The sequence below is a fragment of the Pygoscelis adeliae genome, unplaced genomic scaffold (assembly GCF_000699105.1).
Source record: "Pygoscelis adeliae isolate BGI_AS28 unplaced genomic scaffold, ASM69910v1 Scaffold58, whole genome shotgun sequence".
In the NCBI taxonomy this organism is placed as follows: Eukaryota; Metazoa; Chordata; class Aves; order Sphenisciformes; family Spheniscidae; genus Pygoscelis; species Pygoscelis adeliae.
Window position 1 is genome coordinate 2,182,651 of NW_008825564.1, and position 11,584 is coordinate 2,194,234.

General features: G+C 39.2%; 1 protein-coding gene across 1 annotated transcript in view; it reads right to left on the minus strand.

Moving 5' to 3' along the window:
- The window catches only part of LOC103923990 (engulfment and cell motility protein 1), a 160,088-nt gene that overhangs the window by 83,114 nt on the left and 65,390 nt on the right, over window positions 1–11,584 (minus strand). Inside the window, exons 10-12 of the mRNA XM_009332425.1 lie at window positions 7,602–7,652; window positions 5,858–5,980; window positions 5,049–5,180 (exon numbers count right to left, since the gene is read on the minus strand). Coding sequence (XP_009330700.1) covers window positions 5,049–5,180; window positions 5,858–5,980; window positions 7,602–7,652 — 306 coding nt within the window. The remainder of the gene's footprint in view (window positions 1–5,048; window positions 5,181–5,857; window positions 5,981–7,601; window positions 7,653–11,584) is intronic.

Consider the following 11,584-nt stretch of genomic DNA (forward strand, 5'->3'; position numbering starts at 1 on the left):
TCCAATACAGTTAGCTGTTGGGATCCCCCCGTCACCCCAGAAATACAGATGGGTTCTGCCCCTTTATAGCTTGATGGCATTAGGGTACACTGTGCACCAGTGTCTGCTAGAGCCTTATACTCCTGTGGGTCCAATGTGCCAGGCCCAGAAAGGTGTGGTGCATTAACCTTGGCCAGCAGCCACACACCCACCCAGCTTCTCACCCACTCCCCTCCTCAACAGAGCAGGGAGAGAAAAAGGATGAAAAAGCTTGTGGGTTGAGATAAGGACAGGGAGACTGCTTACCAGTTGCCATCATGGGCAAAACAGACTTGACTTGGGGAAAGTCAACGTAATTCATTACCGACTAAAATAGATTTGGGTAGTGAAAAACAAACATTAAAACAACACCTTCCCCTAGTCCTTTTCCACAGCTTAACTTTACTCCTTCATTCCAAATCCTGGGGCAGGGATGGGCACACAGATGGGACATAACATGAAAATGAGCTGGGGGGATGAGCAGCTTCCAAGTGAGCATGAGGAAATCATACATACCAGAGCTCTACTAGATAGGTTGAAGAGGACAGCAATTAGAGGCTGGAGTATGTCTGCACTTGCTGCAGTCATCTGAGTTTGCCCCTCTTGCAGGTAATCATTACAAAATATTAATTACGTGATTAAAAATTATTTCCCTGATAACCTCCTCCTTTCAGCGCAGAGAGGAACTTCCTCTGGGTAATATATCATGACATGAAGGAGGTTACTGTCCCCTATCGTTCTAATTTGTCGAAGGAGATAAAAGTCATACAGAAGACAGCCTGAGAGGGGTTTCTATTAGAGACGGCTGCAGGAATAAACAGACAGGAAGAAGCAAAATGGATCCAAGGGAATAACCCATGCTGGATAGTTATCCAAGCAGCTACTGACTGTCTTAAGTTATTCTTGACCACAGCAACCTAAGAATTCTCCACTCCATATAGCGAATGACTAAGTTTCATCTGCTCTGGGGGGAAAAAAAAACCAACCTGACTCACTACAGTCACTCTGACACACAGATGGCTCATGCCTGCAAAGATAATGTCCCAAACAAGTACTTCCCATTTGCCGATGGAACAGAGACAACCTAAACTTCAGGCCAAACCTCTCAGTTAAAACAGCCACAGACTTGGCCTGGTGATAAAGTTATGTCTAGAGACAACAAGGGGACTTAGAAAACACTGTAACATGCAAGACAGTCACTAACCCTATGTTCTTAATTTTCCAAATGCCTGACTTGATACATTCAGCTCTGCAGACAGTAACTCACACAGGTGTAACAGAAACAACACATTGAGGAAAGCAGAAAGTGTTCTGCAAAATAAAGCACCTTTCCTTAGCCAGAAAAGTCAAGGGGAAAAAACCCCTTCCCTTCATCTCTAAATGGGCAACTCTATCCCTAGGGTTCAGCTAATGAACTATTCAAAGAAACAATGAGAAGTACCACAGAAGAACCCATGAGAAAACTGAATAGTTTTTATCTTCAGAGCATTACTTGGATATTGTGCTGTGAAAGAAGGGATTTTTGACTAATAAGATCAAAAGGTAAAACAAAGTACCTGCTCATCTGGGACATGATCATGAGAAAGGACCAAGTCTGGAAGAAATCTCAGAAGCTCACCAGGTCTACATTCTGCCTAAGGCATGCTTTAGTTACTCTCAACTATTTTTTAAACTTCTTTCCAGAGATCTCTACAAGACAGATCCTCCAAACTATCTATTATGGCGCTGCTTCTCCTCACATTAGAAAGTTTTTGTAATATCTAACAAATCCGCTATGCTGCCATTTAAGTCATTATCCATCTAACTATTCATGTCTACCTTCAGATTTCTCCAAGCCACCCCGTGTTTTTTTCTCCATTTAGTCCTCATGTGTTTTGTTTCCTGGATCCACCATTGTCAAACATAGTATATAAACCTTTTCACAAAGGATCAAGCTCTATCTTTAAACTAGTAATGAATTTTGTCCCCATCATTCCAATTAAAAATTTTTTCCACAAACTGATTGCCATCACTGCCTTTTAGCTTACATATGATTTCCTTCCTCTCTGCATTCACACACTTGATATTTCCACAGCCTTCAGCCTGGTGGGCTAAACAAGCCAGCCTTTCTAAGTAGTCTCTTGTAAGACATCTCCCTCATCACTGCACAAGCCCCGCCCTCTGCGCTCATCCTACATTCAATCAGTCCACAAGTCACTGCATAGGTAACTAAAATTCTACAGTGTTCTAGATGATGTCTCAGAAATGCAGAAAATGGCCTTAACAGTTTAGCTGCTCTGAAAATATCTTTCCAGATATATCCTAGCTTAACATTTGACTTTTTTATGGCTACATTGCACGATCTTTCTTATCTTTTCTCATAGATTAGATATTTGCCTCCACAAGAAATTCTTGCCAGTAGTCCTAAATGAATACCATTGCACTTTGTATCACTGAATAAAATTACATTTCTATTTCTCTAATCCAAAAGGTCATCTAATTTGTGAATGACATGGTGATTCTTTCATTGATGCTTCCCAAATTTGTTTCATCAGAAGATTTCATCAGCATATGTTCACTCTTATGTAACCACCACTAATATTTTGAAAGTCAAGCACATGCCTGCCTTTTGAAGAACTTCCCACCATTCTCAGTTTCCCTTTTGTCACCTTTTATCAGTCAGTTCCTTACTGACTTTGTATCTCCTGTACTAACCCACATTTGATTTTGCTACACTAATAAATTCCAGTGTGGCATGGCAGAATTATGAAATCACTTTCCATGTTGACTTTTTGCACTCTTACAAACCATTTCTATTCTATTGAAGAAAAGTCAAACAAAAAACCCCAGAAGCTCTACACACTGCAAACTTAAGAAAAACTGTTCTAGGATGAGATTACACACACACACACACACCCAACTTTTTAACCTATTTAAGTTACTTAGAATTTGGTCAGATCTGCCTCTAACTTTAAACAAACACATTCACTATAACTTCTCAATGACAGTTACTGATGTTTAAAGAATTATGACGAAAATATACAGGATATCAGTTTCTTGAGTTGTATCTATTGCCTGCCTTGGTTATGGGAATTAAGTTTACTCAAACACAAGAAAACTTTAAAAGCTTCACATACAATGAGTTCTACAAAAGTAAATCATTTGAAAAGATCAGGAATTTTAGGACTGATTTTATCATTACTAATATATGTGGCTTTATCTTTTAAATATCTCTGACATTGAACTACGTTATTATTTGAAAGTCTACAAAACTCTACTTCTACTACAAGAATTGACAGGGATAAACACTGGTTGGGATTTCCCTGCCAAAAGAGATTTTTAAAAGCTGGGGGAAAAAAGAAGAAATTCAGGTTATTTAATTTGCAATTGACTCAGAAAATAATTCAATAGGGCGGAGTGTATCTTAGATCTCCTAACTGGGTCATCTTTTGTTGTATTCATCAGCATTTTAATAAACCTCCTCAAGACTGTCTCATCTGAAAATCTCTTTGCCTATAATAAACTTCACATGGGTCATCACAACCATCTGGAAAGGGCTTGTGGTTTCTTCAACTGGATGTAGGTTTCTAACTATGTAGTTTTACAAATGATACTGTAAACTTCTGAAACCATGTCTGGATTTTGTCTCTTGTTGACATTACATCTGTAGTGGGGCAAAGCTTTTTGATGTGGCCGACAGAAATGAACAGAATTCTTGCATTTCACGTACAGAAAGAGAACAAGCAGTCAAGGAACAACTTGATGGCTAGACATGGTTTTGCTCTCTCCCTCGGAAATTTGTCTCTAAGCCAGGGCCTGCATTTTCTTTTAGTTCCGGCCTTAAGGGCCCAAAGTCCTGTGCTCATCTCACCATAGGAATTGCCAGTCTCAGAAGTTGGGATAGCAATGGTCTTCTATTGCACAGGAACTGAGAACAGATTCATAGACAACAAAAAACCACATTGAGTTTCAAAAGCTTCTTCAAAGCCCTAATTTTACTATCATGCTTACAATCCCAAAATGCCAAGTTCCTCCCTTCCCATCTATTTACTTACGACTCCTTACAGATACAACAGCACTGATACAGCAGTAATTTCTCCTCACTCATCAGTAATGAAAACAACTATCAGAACCCAGAAAGCCTCCTCCCAAAGCCACAAGAGAACTGGGTAATGTTGAGCCCCATGCCACAGATCTGAGCAGAGTGCTCAAACTGCACAGTGAGCTTCAGCTTGCACCAACAGTGTTTAAAACCACCCTGTCTATAACTGCGGCTACTGTACTATATTCAGTGTATAGTTGCCAGGCCAACAGCAAAGTAATGAATCACATAAGACACGAAGCATACAATTTTACCTAAGAAGAAAGAAAATTGCATACTAAAGTAAACAATAAATCAAGATGCTGATTGCAGTGTATGTGTGCACGCCCTGTTTCCAGAGGGGGGAACCATACGCATTATTCATTGATATAAATGTATGCAACAGTTTAGCCAGATCACGCTCTGTTCCCCAACAGAGTTTCAGCCAAGACCAGAACTCCAATTGGTCTGATTAAGTCAGGGTGAGAGATTCTGCATCCCCAACTCACAGACGGAAGGACTTCAAGCAACCAAAACACAAGGCCCTACAAGTCCTACCTCGGATTTATTGAGTTCATCAGTCCACATTATTACTAACAGAGTACAGTGACTTTACAGGTCTGCCACAGATCCATTAGACAATGCCTGCTCATCCAAGATATCATTAAAAGTTAGATTTTAATTATGGCATGTCATGCAAAACTATGTGCTTCGACCTCAGATAGTTATTTCTTCTCATTAACCCTATGAGAATCACATGGAGTTAACAAGATCGGGGCGGGAGGGGGGGTGGGGGTGCAGGAAGAAGGGGAAGTAAGGGGAACAAAAAAACCCACACCACCACAGAAATTATGCTATTCCCTTGTAGGAAATAGCCAGAAGACCAAGTAAGAGAAGTGACTGATTATAGGATGTACTACAACAGATGCACTCACCCACTTTCAGTGTACCACCACGCAAAAATACTCACAATAAATCCAAGTTTTTTATAGTCTCGAGTATACATAGATTTGCGTTTCTCAATACTGCCACTACTGTTGTTAGGTTCAGATTCTGCATCAAATGCAATTCTTCGGAGTTCAAATATGATATCGCGTTGAGCCTATGTTAAAACAAGGTTAAAAAAAAAAAAACAGTTAAAATAACTTACCTCTCACTTTAATAACCAGTATTCCCTCCACTGCCCAGCCTTTCTTTGTCTTAACTCCCTACGTGGTACTCAGAGAGACAGTCAGCAAGAATGACTTTGTGGTTCCCATCTTCCAAATTCCTCACATTTATGGGGTTCATATGCAGACGCTTAAGGCTTAGCGTATTTGGACCCGCGTTACCAAGGCCACTAACTACACACTTAATTTTAACTACAGGCATGAAACCACAGAAGCCAAGAGATCACACACATTTCAAATTAAGCTGGTACTTAAGCACTTTGCTGGCCAAAATCAAAATGGCTCAGCACTCTGCATTCCTTTTGGTAACTGTCCATTTTTGCTAGCACAGGAATGGCTACAAGAGGACTTACTGTAGTTGCACATCACTAGAAATGTCTCAAGACAGTGATAACCATCCGACCATCAATACTAACAACACTGTGTTAGTCACTCTCTATGGAGATATGCACTAGGTAACTGCATGTACATTACTGAGAGCCAAACTTCCGTGCCTCAAACTTAAGAAATGGAGGGCGGGGAGGGGAGCAAGAGAGAGCAAGCATGCTTTAGGCACAGCAATGAGCAGTTGTCCTCTTCCTGTTCTGACCAAATCATGCTAGATGCTCACCTGATCCTGTGGATCCATTTTTGTCATCATTCGATCTTCCAGAAGGTTAAAGGTAAGTACTTGCAGAACATAAAGCTGGTGTGCCATTTCATTATTGATGGCCCTCTGTGCCCTGATAACATGCTGCAAAGAAAGAGAAATGCTGGTGAATGCCATCTTATCAGAAAATTACATCAGGTGCGCTCAGGTGTTTCCATTTCTGTAAGTATGTGTTTGCTGTGCAATAGTGTATATATACTCCAGAAAAAGGAAAATCAAACCAGGACTGACTTAGGTACTATATAAGTAACTTTAAGGGACAGGACTTTACAATAACAATGCACCGAAGCTTTCTCTTTCTAGCCACTAGATAGAGCCTGTGCATATGCTGAGAGTGGCAAAAAAGGAAAAAAAAAAATCAGTATTGAAATCACTTAGATGAAAAATTAACTCCTTACCAAGAGCATTAGAGCTCTGCATAAAAAAAAAAAAGAGGGAGTATATTAAGAAAATATTTAAGAGAGTAGCTGCCTGAGCAGAAGAGTGTTCAGGCTGCAAACACCACCAGTGAATACACTGATATAACACAGCTACTGCTGCAGAGGTCAACATCACACCACAATCCTACCTCTATCAGACAACTCCGTTCTGTATGAGGAAGACTGATCATATAATCATTATTATATGATCACCAATACATTAGCATACAATGCCCCATATGTGCAGAATTATCCCATTCAGAAAGCAGATTCCAAACTGATGGACAATTTAAAAATCCCTGGTGTGCCAAAAACCACCAAGTGGTTCTATATGGGAAACAGACCCAGGTCACTAAACACAGCAGAGCATACATAAGGAAAGAGTCATCAAGTAGGAGATGGATACAGCAACTGATATTGTACAGCTCCAGAGAATATAAGAATCTGTCTGCCAAAAGGCACTGGAGCATTTTACGATAGTAAATGAACACCTAAGAATATTACCCATATGCTTACACCAAATTTCTTATGAACACAAGCAGTGTAAAAAACACCTTCTGAAACAAATTCTGGTTTTTGTATGCATCATTGAAATTATGACAGTGAATGAAAAAGAGCGAGAGCTTGTTTGGTTGTTGTTTGGTTTGTTTTACACTGTCTAGTATCTCATAACAGAGAAAGAGCACTTTCCCTTGTTCCCTTGAAGATGTAATATACTCTAAGGTCAAAGGCAAAATCCCTCTGATTTTCCGTAATAGCAGATGCAAGTCTTTTATATCACATTCATTAACTTCACTCTGAGCATGCTTCTTTTGTGCAAGTGGTGACAAATTGTGGGCAACTTTGTATCAAGACAGAATAATCTGTAGAACCAAAAAACAGGAGGCTCATTTTGCAAGATGGAAAGCCCTGTGTGGCTTGCTCAGCTATCATCAGCTCCAAACCTTAACACAGAGGACTTGCTATAAATTCCTCAGACAACCCCTCATTTGCACAATAAAGTTCACATTCTCCATGGAAAGAAAATGTTTGAGGTATTATTCTTTTATTCAGTATTATATTTTCATGAAGAAACCACAATTTATTTGACTGGGAAAATACTCTTTCTGATAATCAGTTTTGAACCCATTCAACAACCAAACCTTTATCTTGTATATTACAGGCTTCAAAACATATCAAAATACAAGTGCAATTAAAATATATTAAGATAAAACCTATGAACACCAAAACTGGAGTCACCTTTTCTCTCTGCTAGTGAAAAATAGCTTAGAAAATTATATACTTACAGTTAAGATGATGGAGCGAAGCTGCTTTTGTGCCAAAATGTTTGCCATTTCCTGATTTCATTAAAAAAAAAAAATTAGCCAGAAGCAGGTATTTTAGTGCCGTACCTAGAAGAACACTGACTTAAAAGGTTTGAGTTTTAAGTTTCTGCAGTGTTACTTTGAAATGAAATGTAGCGGCATATCAGCTACACGATTGTATGCATTATTTTGGGGATTACAAACTCAGATTACTATGAGAAAAGGGGCAAAGAAAGTGAAAAGTATGTCACAAGCCAAGGACTTTGGTGATCCAAAACCAGCAATGAAAGACCTCAGAAGAGACCTGTGTGGGTTAAACAGTGTTTACACACACTTGTCCAAGCACAACCTTCTCCCCCCAACCAACACAGAAGGAAGCATGGAATGGAAGCCAGCCAGGACTTTAAAACGAGACATCAAACAACATGCTTATTTAGATTAATATTTTGGCTGTTTTCAGGTCAAGTGCTCTAACTTTCACTCGGTAAATCAGCCTACAACTTGGTACTGTTTCATCATAGCAAATAATACTTCTCCCCCATATTTTGGTAGCAATGTTGACATTGGTCCATTATTTTGCCTTACATTAACTTCTCTTTCTGGACCTGTCTGAAGTCACTATCAAGGTGAATATGCTTTTACTTTCGTTCTTAAGCAGCCGATCCCGGCTGTCCACGCTGCAAACTGTCCTACAATGCATAGGAGGGAATATTTTATACTTATCAAGCATGAGAGTCTAATCTTAACCATACCTAGAAGTCCATACCTCATTTTTAAGTTCCATGATCTTTTCCATCAGTATAGAAATATATGTGTGCGTGTATGTGGCCATATGCTAGCATATGCAATGTATACAACTTAGAGTAATTATCATCATGTAATTATTTTTAAGTTCTTGTTTTCAAAATGTACTATTTAAAGATTTGGATAACATATTGCACACTGCTTATTTAGACACTGATTATATGTACACAAAGGGGTAATGTTTGGTATCAGTAGATCATTGATTGGAATTAGAGCTCATGTATCATAGCCTTACATAATACAGCACAACAAATCACATCAACGGTGCCACATGCTTAAGGACATTCTTAGGATGCACCGTGATTCTGTGCAGTTGGCACCATATCAAAAGAATATTGTTCACGTTCAGGAGAAATAAATTTTAAAAAAATTTGTGAGAGTTGAAGAGGAATACAGAGTACATACTGGTTACTTTTATACAACAAGCAAGAAACTAGAAAAGAGGAAAACTGAGACTATTGCATAAAACATACAAAGAGTTGGATTGCCGAAACGTGGCTGCAGAAACAATGTAAATAAAGCAAGCATTAGGGTGAGAACTTGCTTGCAAAAAGAAAGTAATTCTCATTTCGAGGCAGAAGGCAGTCATGGATGTTGTCTGTTTTCTTTACACCAGATAAAGGGTGCTGCAACAGAACACAGGAATGATAAAGAAGGAAGAAGGGACCAAAAGACAAGAGAAACTCAGCTTTAGTTTTTAAGCCTTTTCTGGCTGAGCAGGTTTCAGCTGCACATAACAGCAAAGGAATGAATGGTACAGATGCTTCCATCTCTTTGGGAAATGCACAACTGCGCTACAGGGGCAGTGCCAGGCACATGTTATACTTCACATTACAGGGAACAGACCAGCTGGTTTTGTCAAAGAACATCTACTGCCAAAAGATGGACAGGTAAAGAATATGAGGTAGTCTTTTCTGCATTCAAGGTAAAAAAAATGGGAATTCTTTTATTTTACTTTGTGGAGAAGATCATTAAATTGCCACTTCTTTTTTATACCTGTAATTTACAAAGCCTTTATTGGGATACTTTTTTTTGTCACTGGACCAGAAACTGATAGGAGCAACAAGCATTCACAACACCGATTACTGCAACAAAATCAACTTTGTCTCCAAGAAGGCTATACGGTTATTAGCAGCTGATGAGCTGCCTCTTCTAAAATAAGTATTGTAGTAACAGATGAGAACAAGAATTTTTTGACAAAATTTGCCATCTCATTTCCCATAGCAACATGTCACTGTAAAAATGCAGACAATTGACAGAAAAAGTGTTTCAAACATTCCCAGTATCATTTCAATGCTCAAATTCACAGCTCTTTTCTGATAAAGATATATTTTTTTTAAATAACCTAGCTTTCTCTAGATGATTTGGTCTTTGACAGTGGCAGAGGAAGCAAAGCAACAAGGAAGTCCTCATTAATGAAGAAAAACCTTGAACCTCTTGGCTTTTTGCATTACAGAAATAGAAAAGAAAAAAAAAAAAAAAAGGAGGGGAAGGAATTCAGATAGCAGCACCAATTTAAACCCTTTCCTTAATTGCAGTGCAGTCACCTACATCATGCCAGTCCCTGTAAGACGGCAGCAGGGAGGGTGCCAAAGCTTCTAGAGTCATACAGGGTTTGGTGTAGTTTCTCATTCCTAACCATATTAGTGGTGAGTGCTTGTCCTGGTTTCAGCTGGTATAGTGCTGTGTTTTGGATTTAGGATGAGAATAACGTTGATAACACACTGATGTTTTAGTTGTTACTGAGCAGTACTTACACTAAGTCAAGGACTTTTCAGCTTCTCATACTGCCCTGCCAGCAAGGAGGCTGGAGGTGCACAAGAAGCTGGGAGGGGACACAGCCCAGACAGTTGACCCAAACTAGCTAAAGGGATATTCCATACCATATGACGCCATGCTGAACAAAAACTGGGGATGTTGGCTGGGGGCGCAGGGCCACTGCTCGGGAACTGGCTGGGCATTGGTCAGCGGGTGGTGAGCAATTGCACTGTGCATCACTTGTTTTGTATATTCTTGTATCATTATTATTATTTTCCTTTCCTTTTCTGTCCTATTAAATTATCTTTATCTCAACCGATGAGTTTTACCTTTTTTTTTCCCCCAATTGTCTCCCCCATCCCACTGGGGGAAAGTGAGCGAATGGCTGTGTGGTGTTTAGCTGCCCGCCAGGTTAAACCACGACCGTACTGAACCTTGACTTTTGAGGACCCACAGTAAGATAATTACATGAGACTGCATCACCTCAGCTTGTTGTCTTGGAAAGACAGAATTCAGTAAACAGTATCAGTTATCCCTATCTTGAAGCTAACGGACACCTAACGTCTTCAATGTATGATCTACTAATTAACCACAAGATAGATATAAAGAGAAACCTAACAGACTCTGAACACTTATTATAGGTTATTAAAGGCTAAAGGAAATTTTCTGCAAGTGTCATAGTTACTAGCCTTCAAGCCAAATCAGGTCATTATGTTCTAACGATCATAAACTCCATGACCAACGATCTTGTGTCACAACAGCAGGTACTACAGGTGAGGTGAAGTCTGCATGGTCTCCTGCCAGCCTCACTAGATGGTTGCGCTGTCAGTGAAATACAGTTTCACTTGCTGGGAAGACCCTGTGGTACTGTCATCTTCAGGAACATGGTCCCACTGGTTCCTATTAAGGTCTTATCTGCCTCTGACATTGTCTCTCAACTTCAAACGTGACTAAAGCATACTTTTCACAAAAACAAAGCAGTAGCAACTATTTACTATTTACAAATGTAAAAAGTGACTCTTTTTTTTTCTTACAAGGACCTATCATAGATTTAGGTCAAAATTGAAAGAAAGTTTTTATTCCAATTTTTGTTCATTAGACGCCTTCTTCCCTTAATAACTGAAGACTGTATTGGAGGAAGAAGGAAAAAAGGAATGGGGGAAAAAAGGCTTTTTTTGAAATTAAACCATGGTTTTACTTTCCCGTTTGTAATTTTAAAAATATTTTTGAAGTAAAAAAGAAAAATTACCCATTAGGGCTTTGATGTTTGTTTAAACAATCTCCAGCATTTTAGAATTTAAATAAATCTAAAGAAAGTCTTTGTCAGAACTGATCAGCAGCTCTCAATGAACTTGTTCTGGACACTAACAGTATGTCACCACAAGAATCATCATCACTGTTCC